This window comes from Acyrthosiphon pisum, chromosome A1, assembly GCF_005508785.2.
Source record: "Acyrthosiphon pisum isolate AL4f chromosome A1, pea_aphid_22Mar2018_4r6ur, whole genome shotgun sequence".
Lineage (NCBI taxonomy): Eukaryota > Metazoa > Arthropoda > Insecta > Hemiptera > Aphididae > Acyrthosiphon > Acyrthosiphon pisum.
The window spans coordinates 41,775,643-41,795,101 of NC_042494.1; the positions used below are offsets into that span (position 1 = coordinate 41,775,643).

General features: G+C 29.2%; 1 protein-coding gene across 1 annotated transcript in view; it reads left to right on the forward strand.

Annotated features, from left to right (window-relative positions):
- The first annotated feature begins 5,273 nt into the window (after positions 1–5,273).
- The window catches only part of LOC100160148 (transient receptor potential cation channel subfamily V member 5), a 54,149-nt gene continuing 39,963 nt past the window's right edge, over positions 5,274–19,459 (forward strand). The window contains exons 1-2 of the mRNA XM_016802803.2: positions 5,274–5,535; positions 9,344–9,522. Coding sequence (XP_016658292.1) covers positions 5,445–5,535; positions 9,344–9,522 — 270 coding nt within the window. The 5' untranslated portion in view covers positions 5,274–5,444. The remainder of the gene's footprint in view (positions 5,536–9,343; positions 9,523–19,459) is intronic.

Below are 19,459 nucleotides of genomic sequence, written 5' to 3' on the forward strand. Positions count from 1 at the left end.
AGGATATCCCTTTTAACTACAAATAGTTTTTTTTTTACCATTTCCGAATTTCACTATTATATGTGACATTGTCATATAGTGCTACTTAAAGTTTTCAAAACTATTATGATTTTCTCACTACTTTGTAGACCTGTCAAAGTTTGAAATTTAAACAATAGGTACTACATAAAAACTGAATTGAGGCTCAAGACAAAAAAAATATATCCATACAAAATGTTTATGCCATTGTTATATTACGAAAAAAACACGTATTAGATAAAACAATTATTGAGGGTGGATATTGGTTATATTTAAAAACAACATCCTAAACACATAAATGTAAATATATTTACCCACAGTGCAACCTATATTATTATGTTCCAACTTTAAAACACAATAAATCATTTAGTATACATATGATACACCGTAAAATCTGATAAATAATAATTAATCAGTCGTTACATGTTATTATTATATAACACGTTTGTAATTTATCTTTTATTGTTAAGCTCATAATTTATTAATGTATAATATTAAGTATATTATAATATGTGTACATACTTTGTTATGCTTATTACACAAAATGCACATTATAATAAATTGATAATTTTATCAGATAATAATATTATTATTTCTTTTACATTTCTAATTTTGAAATAATGGAAATAATATTGTTAAATAGAGAAACGTTTAAAAAAAACAAATTAAATTCGATCTTAAAAATTGTTCACAATAATGATATAATCTTGTGTTTCAGTATTAGCTCGTGACTGTTATGTTTATTTTATTTTTTAAACAAACGACAATACCTAAAATTGCTTATCGTTGTTAAGCCCCATCAGATTGATGTCGTCATTATTCATTGTCGGAACTTAGTTTTTTTTTATTCTCGAGGAATCAAAAAAAAGTGCTGATACTAGGGTTTAGTGGGCCGGGTATCTTTATAAATCGTAGCATTCAAAAACCGATTGTGGGCGTTGCATGGTTTATCCAAAAATGGTCAATATTTGTCAAAAAACGGATGCTCGCTTATATTTATTCACCTATATAAGCTACCGAGAAATTTGAATAATGACCTATCTATACTTCATTAGAATATTATGTTAGTACGCTTCCTCGCTCTACTCGGAATCCAAATCTATATAATATTTCCAAACAAAAACGTATAATATATAAACTCTGCTCACATCAGTCCTTAAATCCCTTGCATACCTAGATCAATTCGTATATATATATATAGGCAACTTATGATATAAATGAAATGCCACCTGTCAGCCTGGCACTCGCCCACACGCCGTGGTTACCGAACCGCTGGTAATGTTTATGTTTTACGGCGAATAAATACGTAAAATGTTTTCGTGTCACAGTCGTGGCCAATTAGAATTAACGTCAATAAATAGTTCCCTGGGAATAACGAAACCGTTGAACAATCGAAGAGAACACTGGCATCTGAACAATAAATCGTTAAAGCTTATAACGGGCGTGTGTAAAAAAACATCGTCAAAAATTACTAGTACGTACAAAAAACAAAACAATATTATTACCTATTATAATGGAGACACACTGAACTCGTCGGCATTATCATATCACGGGCATTCACGGGGCCAATTAGAACAAACGTAAATAAATACATCGCTGGACATATCTAAACCAACAATCAAAGGGGCGTGCATAAAAAAAACTTCGTGAACAATTACTAAAAACACCATATTATTACGGAGACGAGTTGAGCCTTATTTATTATACCAGCTGTCACGCGCAAATAAAAATATGCATGTTCATAATATATAAGATGTTTACGACGAAATCACTTCCGTCATTTACCCATTTGTCAATAAAATTAATATGAAGTTCATATTTAAACAAATAGTTAATTAATAAAACAAATAATAATAGCATGGCGTACATAATATAGTACATACATTGTGATTGTGTCAGGTGGTCGTAATATTATTACAGGACGGTGCATCAATGACAGATAAATACCAAATGTGAAGGGAATACGAAAGGATTATAGTGATAACTGATAAGTTGTACAACAGACTAAAAGTTGTACCGATTACGATATTGTAACAGGTATATAAGTATTTATATTAAAATTATAATATTTTTCACTTTACCGATGATCTGTTAACAACACACGGAAGTTAGGTGAGACAATTTTACGATTTAAGTAAACTTCGGTGAAGGATATTTAAGTCTTGTTCATATACTTAAATTTACAATAGAGAAAAAATAAATTTATATTACAAACTACAGATCACAATTTCAGTAACTTGTCTATACTCTATACGTATACAGATGGCGGTAAGTTGTTCTGTTTCACTTGTTTTTTTTTAATTCTTATTTTTGATTTCAGAGTAAAATGTTTTGCTTTTCGACTTATATGTATTACGTGTTCGCATTTCAAAGTATTTATATAAAGAGAAGTATTATTAAAAACAAATTGGATTGTGGAAAATAAAAAAATATTTATGACGGTGGATTTACAAATTATTTACAAACGTCCAAAGTTAACTTGGACTTGGAGCCTTTCAATAGCGAAAAGTTTTGAAGGACAATTACCTTGCTTATTTCGGTGAGAAATATGTGTACGTATAAAAGAGACCAGTGTTCCACGAGTGAAAGGTTATTTATTTAGTAGCGAAATGGCACCTAACGTGATAAATGATAACAAAACTTCTTTGTCACTAGAACACGTTGAACATTTAGTATTTTTATCAAAAATTATAAGTTTTTAATCAAAACGAAACAACTTTCTTCAAGTTTATTATTTATTTATACTTTATAATTTATAAACCTGAAACAGAAAACTTTTAAAATATTTGTTATTTTATTCGATTAAAAAAAAGCATTCTGTACACAATAATAGATTTTATAAATACAACAAAGAAAGAGTACCCATAATATTTGTTTCACAAGGATAGTGATTTTACCGTACATAAATTAGAGTTTATTTTATTATTAAGAGACCCTCGTTTCTAAACGCATTGAATGTTATAGTACATTTACTAGATTAGTTCTATATTATTATATTTAATTATGACTTATGAGAATATGATAATGTAATTATTTTATAAGCTTATAATATGGATTACAAATTAATAATTTTAATGAATTGAAATCTTCTCGATGCACAACTTCTGGCTGTATCGAGAATTTTAATAAAGTGATTCCAAATTGATTTAATTTTAGTGGTTTTGTTCATTGTTATTATATCTACCAGATGGCATACCAGATGACGTATAGGTACACTGTACACTGTACAGTCATATATTATCTAATCGTACACTTATTAATATAAACTACAAACTGATAACTGCAGCTAAGCACTTGATTGTTGTTGTAGGCTAACCAAAATACTATATTATATACAGCAATCATTTCAGCGATGTAATATAATATTTCTAGAATGCTCTAGTTGAGAATTTATTTTCAAAAGTGAGCGAACCGTCCATCCAAACTGACCGGCCATGATATAATGATTGCACTTATCGGTGAACCCTACGTCTCCTACTGCAATTGGGCATTTGGGCACGACAAATTATTATTTTTTATAACGCCGTGGAGATAGATTCGGATGTTTCTTGCTGGTGACAAACATTGTGGGAATGCCAATTGTTGCATCTATGTAATGCGAGATGCATAATACGCGTCAATTTTATTTTGAATAAAAAAGAAAAGTTGAAAAAATCTCAATACATCGAAGGTCAATATTAAAAAATATTTGGGTATACAATAGTCGCTAATAAATAAACAAAGGATCCAGTCGTATACGGTAATCATAAATATTTTTACGCTTTGAATTCTTTATCAACTTATTTATTCCTCAAGTGTTTCTACTTAGTTGTTGTGCTGTGGAATACATTTGTTGTTGGTATGACGAAAACTATATGATCAACGTCCAAAAGTCAACTTTGTCCAGCGACTCGATAGGGTGTTTTAAATGCATAGGCTTGAAATATATGAGCCCCAAAAGCTATTATTTTCACTATCTGAACGTTGCATATTGGTCGAATTCATATAAGAGACAGAAGGTTTAACGATAAACAAAAAAAACCCCTGTTCTTAAATGTATATATTATATATATCATAAATAATATTTTTGTTATTATTATATTTATCCTGATTATAATATACATAGCAAGTGTTTGTCGTTTGAAATATTTGATACAATAAATATGAATAAAATCATTTTTCAAATAATATTTGTATAATAATCTAGTACGTTAGTAGGTACGTATACAGAATTGTTATTGTTTATAGGTATGTCATATTATAATATAATGTAAGTGCTTTGAATTTCATATAAATGTTTTTTTTTTTTTTTTGTGAACACACGAAAATCTAGTGATAGAATGCAGCAAGCGTTTACGATAACAAAAAAAAACCTTTTAAATTCAAATGAACACATAGGTATATAATTTACAGTTGTTTATTGTTATTATTATAATATGTTATACCACGCGTCAAGAATGCACATTCACCGCGTAGGAAGTGTATGCAAGATGCACAAAGCACAATGCACACGCATATAAAGTAATATTGTGATAGGTTTACTGCATATCGACACTGGATATCGACATTTCCAGAAAGATATATGACGCGTTACCAAGACTCATTAAACATGATCTTCGTTGACGATTGAAAATAAAAGTCCATGTATCTATATTATAAATTATAATTAATAAGCAGTTGGCAGTGGCACAATATTATTGCACATTTGAAAAACTTTAAACTATCGTAGAAAAAAAAATGGCCTGTTCTGAATAAAATAAAACCCGGCGCACAATGACACAACGTCACAATAATAGATAAACTTGGACTCGGTATATAATATTATAATAGGTAAGTACGTGCAGAAGTAGTAATAATATATTATAATACAGTCGTATACTTGAATACAATATTATGTTATTGGAGTCTAGAGTGCGAAATGGGATATGGTCCTCGGTGGCCTGATAACCAGAAAAAGAAGAAGATACAATATATTCTGCACCTTGGGTATATACCTGCCGCCACGCGCGTTATCGAATTCCTAAAACGATATTAGCTATTGCAAACACTCTGTATATGCACGCTCGACGACGGATTCAGGTTAACGTACCAGCCGGCACCTGGCACCGAGGCAAACGTTTATCCATCCCCCACCCGACCGCTGGTTTGGCGGGGGGAGACGGTTTTCTGGAGGGGGCGATGTGGCGGGGGTTGGGTTTACGGGAAAGGGGTTGTAGGGGGTTGCGGCTGCCCGGGCGTCGCGCGTGGCGAAATCGGATTAACGTCATGCATGTCGGGCCGACCGGATCTCGCGACAATAACGACCAGAGCGCCGGAGAAACCGACGAAGACGACGACGAGGACGGAAACCCGCGAGTAATATCCGCGGACCGGGCAAAGTACGACTTCCAAATTCGTCGTCGTCTTCGTCGTCATCACCGCCGTCGTGGTGATAACCGTCTCGAAACATGGGTAACACCGAGAGCAATGTGGCCAGTGGTGTCAAGAAGCAAGTCGACACCTCGTCACTGCAGATATACAACCTTGTCGACCTGAAAGGTTCGTATAAAATATCGTGTGTTAAACGCACCCCACATCTGTAATACATATTATATACTACATACCTGTGGCCTAATAACCTGCACTATCAAACTAAAAAAAATCACACACATGTTCTCCTTGCCACTTCTATGAAACGAATGCATAAAAAAATATGGTAAGTATCCATCAGATGTTTCAAAAACAAATATAAATGTCACAGTAAAACTATCAAAATTTAAGTTAATGAATGGTAGGTACCTATTTTAATTATTTTTTTATTTAGATGTCATAATATTTTATAGGTACATACTAAGTTTCTACGTAGTATAGGTAATGTGGAGTGTGCCAATATCAATTTTAAAAATATAACATCAACATTTCCGTTTCATCATGAGCGTAAATAATATAAATAGTTAATTCTAAACATAAAAGGTGTACATGGTATTATATCTTTTGCAACCTATCTTTTGCAACCTTCGAAATACTTACAAGATAATATTATTCCAAAATGTAATAATATTAAACATTTGTTTATAGACATATTTATGCGTTCAATTCTATCACTTTCTGCTATAATAATATTTAGCTACTCTTGTCAATCGATCAGTGACATTGACACATTGTGAAGAATATATTCCAAGGTCGTTGTATAGTAACCCTCTAAATCTGTGTAGGCAAATGCCAAACATATAATATAGTTACTTATTATAATTGTATATATTTTCACAAAATTAATAAAAGTTTGATTTGATAGTACATTTGTGTGTTCATATTCAAAATATAAATCATTTTTAACTCAAAGTCTATTATAATATTATAATATTTAATATAGTTACTGCTGTACCTATAGGTTGCAGCTAATACCAATCTTCAACGCTTGACATAGTTAATTTAATTCGGTTCAGCATTCATCCATATAAGGTTCTATATTATATCGTCCATCGTTTTTAATATAATATAATGCGCTGGGTTCTATGATGTTATATTATAGAATTACATTTTATGTAAAAAGGCTTCCAAACTTTCTTGCGATAATCCAAAATGATGTTGCTTCATAAAATATCTCGCAACTTTAATCACTTACTTCAAACTACTGCGTTTCAACAAAATTGCTTTTTAAATAAATAAGGATTATTTACAAACTTACAAATTTAATTCATATCGCTTAACTCATTTCTCAATAGTCACTGCGAAATGCATATAATGTACAACTTAAAAGGAATTAATTATTATGATTTATAACCAATTATATGTTATGGTAGGTACAATGGTACATGTTATAAAGTTTTTAGAAGAAGTTGTTTTTGTTTTTCAACAAATCACCAACTAATTTATACTGCATTTACTGTTTCGTTTAAATTGATTAAAACAATTTAACAAATTTGGAATTTAATAATAATAAAATACTCTTCTGAATTAGTTATTTTAAATATTTTGAACTACATTGATTAAATGTAAATAATTTGATAAATATTTGATAAAATAATTATTTTCCAGGACTTTCTAATGTGAAACTCTTATTCAATGTCTTTTTCTTTTACCACCTCATTTTATATTCATTTTCACTCATTTACTTATTCTGTGGATCATACATGTTCACTAAATAAACGAAATTTTTCATAAAAATAATAATAATAGTTTCCAAATAAATAAAAATATTATACATAATATATTATTATTTATTATGTAAGACAAAGATAAAGTGATATAAAGTCAATATTTAGTTGAAAAGAATCCAGATGGTATATTTTTTATAGGTTTATTTTGGCAACCAATGACACTTGATAGAACCAATGTATTTTGTCTTTAAATAAAAAAGGTAATATTTTTAAGTGATATAATTGAAAAGTAAATGTATGATTCCTAAGGGACTATCTATCGTTAGTACCAGTATCTATGTAATGATCATAGCTTAAACTATGTACATTCTAGATAAATGATGCATAAATATTTTATTTATTTGCTTTATTTCATATAAAAATTGAAGTTAAAATAACATGAAATAATTTGCTATAACTTAAGCGTTTATAAAAATAATAGTAGAAATATTAGTACTAGAACTATTATTATATATTTATTGTACATAAATAATAACACTTTATAAATCTCTTACAAAATAAACAATACAATAAAATGCATTTCAACACGATCGAATAATATTTTGTTTTCAAAATCTTCTCAAGGGTGTATGAATATTTATTTATATTATATCTGTTGAACGTTATGTTTAAGTAACTAAAATATATGACCGGTCATACAAAAAATCATTAATGACCGGACATCGTCCAAACGAAATCTCGTATTATTGTTGTTCTTAAAACTTACGTATGGGTGTAAATAAATAGCTCACTGATTTTTTTTCTTTGTAAGAAAGAAAATATTAAAAACTAAAATACAATTTTTTATGATCATAAATGTATAAGTCATTTTAACCAATGACGATGTAAATGAGCATCACAAAAGCATCACGTAACATAATTATACAGGTCATATTATGTTATTTGGTAATGGGAATTACGTTGTAATATATTTCGTCAACTACGTATTTATTATCAATGTGTCGATTAAACCTTAAAGGTACCTACTCAGAAGTACACGCTATTCGGACAATAATAACCGCCACCGCGTCCTTCGTTCAAAGGACCAACGACGGCGATATAGGGTTGCTTATCAAATATTATTGCAGCATGCGGTCCTCTTCTGGACCCCCACACTGCAAGACCTTTACTTTCAGGAAACATATACGAGGACGGGATTTTTCCACCGGAACTAGAGTAAACGAGGTCTTGGGCATTCTGCAAATGCGGTTGATCTCTGACGCCGTAGAGGCCTCTCGCCAGTGTCCGATAAACAGGTGCTCGGTGGTGGGGGATGGGAACGTCCTGGAAATTGCGACGCACTTGCTAGTGAAAATTATTATATTCCTGCAGGACGGCACTCGGGCCAGTTTTATTGTTGTGACGTAATAACAATAACTGTTTGTTACAAAATTAAATGTCGTGAGCTGGTTTTACAGAACAGTATTTTTAATTTTTACATTATAATATATTGTAATATTATTGTACAGTGTATTAGGTATTATATACACATTAAAATGTATAATCATACACCTTTATGCTATATTATAACGAATTAACTTTAGATTAGAATTAAAAAGAAAAATATACACAGAATTAATGTTAATCTAGTTATCCTTTTTCCATTATATAGTACACACGTACCATTTACTCCAGCTTAAAATCACGCTTGCTTGAGCAAAGCATTAAATATCCCTTTTATTTTCACCATCATCTTAGTACATGAATTATAAATATATTTATGTATTACGTTATACTCAAATTAATCACGTACCTCGATAAAATAAACTCGGTCCACATCAAATAATAATAATATTCGTAATTAATAATATAATACTCGTAGGTAGGTACGACAGTTTCGTGTCGTCAACATATATTTACCATGATAATAATATGTGAGTGTAGAGGCGACATTTTATTACCGGGAGTATTATTCATTTAATAACACATTGTGCGGTTCAACAAAACATCTAGGTATTAACTACTAATTCTAACTTCTAGTTAAATCTTATACAGTAATACATGTACGTACATCGAACACGAAGATAACGCGTACCTACCTACCTACCTGTACGGAATTCCATTCCGTCCACACGTTCAATTCAATTCGAATTTTTTTTTAGCTTTATTCCCAGTTGTTAAAAATCAATATGGATATCTTTCGACCTTCGCGTGCAGTCACAACAAGTGTTAAATTATTTTGCCCGTCCAATAACAATCTAAAAGCGAATAATTTGGTGTCCTTTAAGGTTGTGGTCTTCTCGTGGATTTGATGAAGAAAGCCGTGCAGACGAAAAATTTTACCGAGCTGGACAACGCGATCAAAACCCAAGTGGAACCCATGCTGTACAACAAAGGTGAAGGTAGAATGATACCTATCGCCAAACTCGTGTTGCTGAGAAATCGCGACCGTTCCCGGGCAAGATGGGTCAGTGAAAAACATTCAAAATTAATATTTTTGTTTTGCTTACAACTTTATTTTTTTTTTTATTGCGCAATCTATAAAAATAGTTATTTACAATAAGTATAAACTATACGATGGTTGTTGGGTTGATTGTGGATGGGTGAAAGGCCTTCAATTGAAGGCACTTCAGTGTTCGTAGATTGTAAATTGTAAGACTGCAGGGTTACCTGCAGGAATGTTGGGAGCTAATAACTCAATTATGAGTGGGTTTTGCAAATTGAAATGAAAATGTAAACAGGAATGAAATGTTTTATAAAGAGCGTTGACCGCTTTTTGGATGGGGAGAATAGAGAGATTATTATTGATACGGTTCATACCTATTATTAGGGTTTTAATGATTTGACGGAGACATTTGAGACATTTGTATTGGAAAGTTTGGATACTTTCATGTTAGAACGTTTGACTGAGCCCCAGAGCTGGATTCCGTAGGTCTATATGGATTTAATTGTTTAAGTAGGCTGTGTAAGTAGGCCGTATGATATTGTACATTAACATTTTGTTATTGAGATTTATAGATGTTTTAAGGTAAAAAGGAACTGAAGATGGCGGAATCTACTGTTTAGGGTGAATAGTTTGTTGTGGAAGTGAGATGCCCATGTAAGTTATTGGTCTAGGTGTGGGCCTATAGATAAAGGACATCCTCAGCAGGTGGGAGTGGTATGTTTTTGAGGGTGATGGTGGGACAGTCTTGACGCACAACATTATAATATGAGTTGATTATATTGTAAGCGATGGGGAGTAAAAAAAACGCTTAAAATTAAACACGCAGCTGCTGGTTGGGTTTTATATGTGAATGTAGTCAAAGGTTAAGTCACAACAAGAGTGGGTAGCAAAAATTAAAAAAGGGAATCTAATAAATAAAAATCGAACAGGACCTTATTGAAGTGAACAAGATATTGCTATCGTATTAATAAATCAAACATGCCACTTATTCAGATGGGCTACATGCCGTCGATATACTATTCGACCTGGTAATAAAGCATTAAACTTTCAAACGGCCAAACATGAATGTGTATGGCTAAAGAAAAAACTAAAACTTACGAGCACTGATTTTTTCATTTAATGTTTTACGAAAAATGTTATAAAGTAAAAGATTTATCGATCTAAACGGTATAGTATGATAAATTATGGTGTGCATAGATATATATATATATATATATATATTATATACATACATATATATATAAATATATAATTTGAGTCTACAATTAAATATAAGATCATAAACAAAATTGCCCTAAGGTTTTTAAGGTATATTTTATCAAAGGTGGTAAAAGTATAACCGTGTTTGAAAATGAAGGGTGGTGCAAAACGTTACTATAAGGTTCCAAATGGATGACCAACTGACATTTTTAGCAACGTGCCGTGCTTTCCATTTCCTCCCGGCATGGCATAAGTTATATTATAACTTATAAGTTTATAAAGTATATCAAGACTCATGAAAAAAAAAATAAGTGATTATAATATATTAAAATAGTATGAATAGGATTTAATTTTTATGAAACAGAATATAATTATTTCAACGAATATTAAAATACTTATTAATACTTCTATAGTTAAAATTTCTTTAACTTATTTAATTAAGCTAACATATTTATTTGTTTTTATTTTTAATGCTAAAACTATCATTATATCTATTTTATACGAAAACAGTAAAAACTTTGGATTTTCCAAATATAGCAAACTCTTTATAAATGAAAAAAATGTTCTTAATTTTTTGACGGAACTAAATATTAACGTTTAAAGTTTAAACAGAAGGTGTGGTATTGGCAATGATACAACGTTAACGTATATATATATTATCCCCATGGCATAATGTATTCGGTTTTCAGCGTTCTATGCATGTCTGAACTTTAAACATTTATAGTTCGACAGCTACAACGAAGTGATTAATATTCGATTTAGGTTCATTAAAAAAGTATCAAACTATTCTAACCTCTATTATAAAAATGTCCGATAAAAATACAAAATCACTTCTCTTGTAATAACACGTACCGTTCGAATATTTTGCCGTATTCTATAAAGTAGGCCCTCTTGTAATTGATAGAAATTTCCGATTTTTCGATTCTAATATAATAAATAATAATATCATCAAGATAAAAAAGGCGGATAAGTGGATGTCGCTCTGCTGTACAGTACAGTAACAGTTACAAGTGGGTCACTGTATAATGGATGGTATTAAACTTAAATTAAATTATATAATAATATCATTGTAAAGAAAAACGATTCTGAGCGGAGACGGTATGTCAGTCTAGGTATAAGACATATTATATACTTATCTATGGTATTAAAAAAAAATTGACCTATAATAGATACCTGTAATAAATTCCAAATTAATCATATCACAATATCCATTAAGTACTTATAACGCGTTATACATCAACAACAAACCGTGATACTATCATAGATATATAATAGTATACTTAGGAATTTTCAAATACCCACGAATAATATTATACAATCATAACAAAATAACTAAAATAGTTATTCTAGGTTTTTTAATATGTAATTTCGTCCAAATTTGTACTTAAAATGACTATAAAAATAACCTTTGCTTATGTATTTTTAATATTTTTCAATGGCTATTTTAACAATATATCTGGAGCCTTGTATTACATTTTTACACTTTTTGGATAAAACTCTATTGATATTTATAGAAAAAAAACTAAAAAAATTAAAACTGACAATGTCCGTAACAGTTCAAAAAGAGTAAAATTATTTTCAAATTCTATCATGTATAGAAAATGCTAATATAAACAATCAATGAAATTTTTAAGTATCTACAGTCATTCGTTTTTTAATTAAATGTTGTAAAAATATGAATTTCAAACGCTCCTAAAAATTTAATTTGACTTGCTTGTAGACATTTTTTTTTTGAAAAAGGTAGACGAAATTATGAGGAATCTTGTATTATATTTTAAAATCTTAGATTTAAAAAGAAAATTCTTCATGAATTTTTAACTCAAAATAATTTGAAAATTTTCGTCATTTTTACGTATTTTGTCAATATTTGAACTTTAGATGTTTATAAAAAAATAATATGACTATAGAGTTTTAATTTTTTTTCATCTGCCATCGAAACATTATACTAGGAGCCTTCTATTAAATTTTCAAGCGTTTTTAAACAAAAAATAAAATTTTATTGATGTTTATAGAAAAAAAAACTAAAAAAAAAAATGAAAAATGTCCGTAAAGAGCTCAAAATAAGTCAAAATATTTCGAAAATGTTATGGTGTATAGAAAATGGTAATAAAAACATTCAGTCAAAATGTAATGTACTTACAGTTATTTGTTTAATAGTTGAACCAAAAACCAAAATCAATTTTCTCAAAAACAGATTTTGCGTAAAAATTCTCGTTTTCCTTTAATTTTTCTTTTGTTTTTCACGGCACTTTTGAAAACTATTGTGAAATTTTTACTTTTTACCCCCTCAAAGTATCAAATAGATTCACTTTCCTATCAGAAAAGATACTGTTGAAGAAAATCCAAGCATTTTTACTGTCCTAAAAGGTGATGACAGACACAGAAATAAATAAAAAAAATTCTTTGCTGAACGTAAATTTGTTATATCGTATATTGTACACTAATTATACAAAGTAGCCATATTTCAGGGCTTTAGACTCGGCCCTTATAATAGTTGGTAGATAATAAAAATCCACTCTACAGTAATTAGATAGGAAAATAAAATGGAAATTTTTAAAAACCGTTCCAAAAACCAAAACCGAAAATTTTCTAAAACCATTCTTTAAACCGATAAAATATTTGAAAAACTTTTTTTAAAACCGAAACCAAAACCAAAAAATTTTAAAAACCAATCTTAAAACCTAAACCAAAACCAGAAAATTTAGAAAACCGTTCTCAAGAACTAAAACCGTAACCGCTAAAATTTGAAACGGTTTCGATCCCTGATATTATCAGATAAATAATTATGTCCGATATCAATATCCTGTCCGAGAGTGAAATAATGCAGCTGATTTTTGACGACTTACGAAACAATACACCGAAACCTTTGGCTGAAAGCTGGCGTTTGAAAAGTTTACGGGTCCATAAAAGATATGTATCTATGCCAAACATGGCCGTGATAGCTACACATTCCTCAGCCAGAGCAACAGAGATTGGGTGGCAATCAACACCAAACCTAAAGTTTATGCAGGTAACCAGTGATATACGAAGACCGGAATCGTCGGAACACCATGATTCCGAGATTTCGCTAGAGGGCAGGTTGTGTTTATCAGTTATCTACGCCAAATATCCCCGTGCGTGCAAATTTGGATGGCGATGCTTCAGAGCTGCTCCAGAGACCACATCATTCGTTTTGGCGCCGGACTAAGAATTTCGGCGGATGGTTGTTTTTCTGTTGTGGCTCAATTGAGATGGTAGATCAATAATGTAGATTATAGAGTTAAAAACGTTTTAAAACGTCCCCTCCCCTCCCACCGTTATATCACTCCCACATATTTCATGCACTGTACGTCTGTATCACCGTCGGCTTTTCGCCACGTGTTTTGTTTATTGTTTTTTGTCTTCCGTATTGACCTTCTAGCTTTGTTTTTGCACCAAAATAATTTCATAATGTATAATTATATTCTGTGATACCTAATCATTAAATAATGTCATAATGTAATGTACTCATCATAATAATGTATTTTTGTATTAATGTAACAAAAATGTAATAACTTATCTGACCCCGTGGTATAAATCTGTTACGTAGACCGTAGAAGCCGTTCATGTCGTAGATCCGCTGTGGTAATCGTCAGTATATAGTAATTACGGTAAAACGGGACCCTATTACTAAGGCTCCACTGTCCGTCCGTCTGTCACCAGTCTGTATCTCATAAATCATGAAAGTTAGAAAGTATTTTTATAAATATATTTTTATAAATAAAGTCATAAAGATGAATTCTAATTATTGATGATTTCATGATGGTTGATTTTACGATATTTTCCCAAAACCATTTGCGATTTGTAATTTAGTACCTAACAACTGGTAAAATAACACTGTCTTACCTACTGATTTTTCAAAATATTGTAAACGAACAATAATGATATAAATGTATTATTCTCCCACATGTGACGTATTTTACTCAAAAAAGTCGTGTCACAGAATAATATTAAAAAATAAATAAGTGTATTAATATTACGTCCATAAAAAATGACTTCATTTTAAAATCGGCTACTACTGTAACTTCACTCAGAATCTTAAATTATTTATGAATTTTAATTGGAATCAATAGTTGCGCAAGCGACAATATTGTCTAATTCGATTTACTTTTTTGTATTTTATATTAAACTGCAGTTGACTGTTTGGTACTTTAGTCCATAGTAATTTTTACATTCGACTTAAAACAACATTTTAAGTAAGTGGTATCTCACGCAGCTATGTCGGTATATGTTGTATCTTATGTTGACTGGTGTCAGCATTATTAAAAACATTTGCTGTCAATATTTTAGATATATTTAGCAAATATCACGTTGTAAAAATATAGTGACAGAAGTAATTTATTTTTGATAGATAATAATCATCAAACACTGACATTATACTACTAATATATTTTTAGAATAATGACAACCCAATACTGCCATACTGGAATTTAACGTGATACCATTAATTACATTTTAACTAGATGATACGTACGATTACGTCATGATATATTATTTTATTTAACAATATTACAAATCTGACCTAATAGAATGGGCCATTAGTCAAAATTGTAGGTAGGTACCTAGATTTGCTACTATTTTAACAACAGTACCTACTTGCTATTTCATTATTATGTTAAATTACAGTGAAAATTAATAATAAAAAAAAAATCTAATCCGTAATACAGTACCGTCTATGTCTAGTTTTATACAAAATTGATTTAAATAATTAGTAGGTACTTACACACAAAAATTTAATGACTGACTAAAGAAACTAAAAAAAACTACATATGCATTTTAATATTTTATACCACAATAACTTGCTAAGTATTATGTACTTACTACATATATATTATGTACTTAACATAATGTGAAAAAAAATAAACATTTATTAGCAATGCAGATTAGACTGAACTTCATAATTTAGTATCAACTATAATATATAATATATTTTTTAATACTGTTTTTTACTTAATAGCATATAATATTATTACATTGTGCACCCACTTTTATTGTATTATATTCGTAGATAAATCAATCCCCACAACGAATTCATTTTTCGTGACTAGGTACTGTAATAATAAAAATGCACCTATAATATAAATATTTAATGTACGTACTTAATGCCATGTTGAAACTTTGAAGTAGGTATAAGATTAGTAATAAAGTACTAAAATGATTAAAAAATAAATAAATTGAAATTGCTTTAAAAATTCAAACTCAAATTTAAATATTTGAAAATATTATATCATTATCAAACATGCGTACTTTTAATACAAAAAAAGTGCTAAATTCATTTATTTCAATTTATTTTACAATCTAAGAATCGATTGGTTTTAAAAATATTTTTTTTAAACACTGCCTCGGTATGTTACAATAAAATACTTTCTTGAAAGTTTCATATAGAACATTCCTTTCTCCTGGAAGAAAACATGTTCACATTATCAAATAAAACTTTCAAATAACCTTGTTTGTTTAGAATTTTATAATTTTTTATGATCATATTATTTGTATAAATTAATAATTTTTAAAACTTCAAAAATACTTGTGTAATGTATATTGATATATAATGTTTATTACTTTTTTCAACTGAAAATTAGCTTTTTTTTATGTATATAGAATTAGGGATTTGTTTATTTTTTACTAGATAATTAAACTATTTTATACATATTGTGTGTTTTAATTTTCATCTAGATAGGTAATTTGAAAACCATCTTTGTACTTTTGGTCTTTAATTTTTAAAACTCTGTTCATTTGATAGGTTATATCTGAGAAATCGATTTTGGAAAGTATTTCCTCTAATTGTAACGTCAGAACTACGGCTTCTATAATACAATTATTCATGATTAGGTACACGTGACCGTATTCCACACGCCATAGGTAGGTACCATTTTTCATTCATAAGTAATTTAGTAATTACATTTAGATCTAAGTCCTGAGGTCTATCTTGTAGTAAATAGTAATGCATTTAACAATTTCTTATCATTTACTATGACTGCAAATAAATCATTTGTCAAAAGCACAATATAACAAACCAATTATAATATGGCTCAATGTGTACAACAATATATTATTATATATAATTATAAACTAAATATAATATACAGACGTTGCTCCATACCTAATTGTATTCAAGTAAATCAAATAATGAAGCCCAATTGTTATTTTTTGGTTTCCATTTGTATAATAATTATGAATCGAAACAAATTTATAATATAATAATATATAATCATAAAACAATTTATAAAACTTTATAAATTTGTCAAGACTTAAGAAATGAATCAGTATATTAAAAATAAAATTCATCGACGAAATATAATTTAAATTAGAATGCGTTGGCAGTCGGTAGACTTGGCAATCATCAAAGTGTGTCTAACTATACAATTCTCCTTTTATATAAAATATACCTATAAAATATACCCAACGAATATGCTCGTATATATTATTATGTCTTATTATATATGCACGCTATGCAATTATAATTAACGAACATTATAATAAACCATTAATACCGTCATTAAAACAATTGTCTATTTCTACAATCACGAATGGAGATTTTTAGTATGGATATATGAGTTACCGACAACCTGTTTAATATGGTACCTACTGAATTGTAAGTTTTTAAATTACTGTCGTTGTTGAAGTAGTAAATTATGTATGTCAAACTTGCCCATCCGATTGATCGCAGGCATAATTAGCTGCAAGGGACCTCATTGGGTGCCCGATTGCTTGTGACTGCCCTTCCCCCCCCCTCTACCACAATTGTAATATTGCAGTTTATTAATTATAATATAATATATAGCAGGGGTAGCCAAACCACGGCTCGCATCTTAACGTAACATTAGACTAAATTAACGTAAAAGCCAAGATGTAAAAAAAAAAAAAGGTCATGTAATATAATATAATAATATGACCTTTTTTTAGATTCTGAGTGGAAAGATGAATGTATTGGTTTTACAATGATGTGTGTTTTTTTTATTTTTTTTTGTATCTGTCATCACCTTTTGGGACAGTAAAAATGCTTGAATTTTCTTCAACAGTACCTTTTCTGATAGGAAAGTGAAGCGTCGTGAAAAACAAAAGAAAAATTAAGGAAAAACGGGAATTTTTACGCAAAATCTGTTTTTGATAAAATTGATTTGGTTTTTGGTGTAACTTTGTAAACGAATGACTGTAAATACATGAAATACATGAAAATATTTTGAATTGTTTTGAGCTGTTTACGGACAATTTGAGTTTCCAATTTAATTAGTTTTTTTTTCTATGAATGTCAATAAAACTTTATTGGTTGAGTAAAAATACTTGAACATTTAATACAAGGCTCCTACTATATTTTTACAATGACATTTAAAAAATATTAAAAATCCTTAGTCACAGTTTTTTTTAATTAGCATTTAAAATTCAAAAATTGACAAAATATGTAAAAATCACGAAAATTAGCAAATTATTTTGAGTTAATAATTCGTAAACATTTTTTCTTTTTAGGACTAAGATTTTGAAATGTAATACAGATTCTTATAAGATTATCTACCTTTATCAAACAAAAAATATCTATAAGAAAGTCAAATTAAATTTTTATGATCGTTTGAAATTCAAATTTTTACAACATTGGATATTCACTCGATTTCTCATGTAGCGATTTCCTTATTTTGTTCTAATTCAAAAACGAATAACTGCAGATACATGAAATTTTTATTGAATGTTTATATAAGCATTTCCTATACACCATACAATTTTGAAAATATTTTGACTCTTTCTGAGCTGTTTACGGACATTTTCAGTTTTAAATTTTTTTAGTTTTTTTTTCTATAAATATCAATTAAGTTTTATCTGTTGGGCCAAAAAGTGTATACATTTAATACAAAGCTCCTGATATATTGTTACAATATCAGTTGAAAAATATTAAAAATACATAGGCACAATTTTTTTTTATAAGCATTTAAAGATCAAATTTTGACAAAATTTATCAAATTTTAATTTGAAAAATTATTTTGTACTTAAAAATTTATAAAATGTTCAATTTTTGTATCTAAGAATTAAAAATTTAAAACAAGATTCCACGTAAGTAATTAATTCTGTTACCAAAAAATCTAAAATATACATTTAAACAGTTTATTTTTATAGTCATTTTAAGTACAAATTTGGACGAAATTACATATTAAAAACCTAGGATAACTCTTTTAGTTATTTTGTTGTGATTGTATAATATTATTCGTGGGTACTTGAAACTTCTAAAGTATACTATTATATATCTATGATTTTACCACGGTTTTTTGTTGATGTATAACGCCGTTATAACATATAAGTACCTAATAGTACATATATGTCTAATACATAGACTGATATACCGTCTCCGCTCAGAATCGTTTTTCTTATACAGTGATATTATATCATTGAATTCAAATTTAATACTGTCCATTATACAGTGACCCACTTCTAACCTACTGTACAGCAGAGCGACATCCACTTATCCGCCTTTTTTTATCTTGATGATATTATTATTTATTATATTAGAATCGAAAAATCGGAAATTTCTATCAATTACAAGAGGGCCTACTTTATAGAATACGGCAAAATATTCGAACGGTACGTGTTATAGAAACACAAGAGAAGTGATTTTGTATTTTTATCGGACATTTTTATAATAGAGGTTAGAATAGTTTGATACTTTTTTAATGAACCTAAATCGAATATTAATCACTTCGTTGTAGCTGTCGAACTATAAATGTTTAAAGTTCAGACATGCATAGAACGCTGAAAA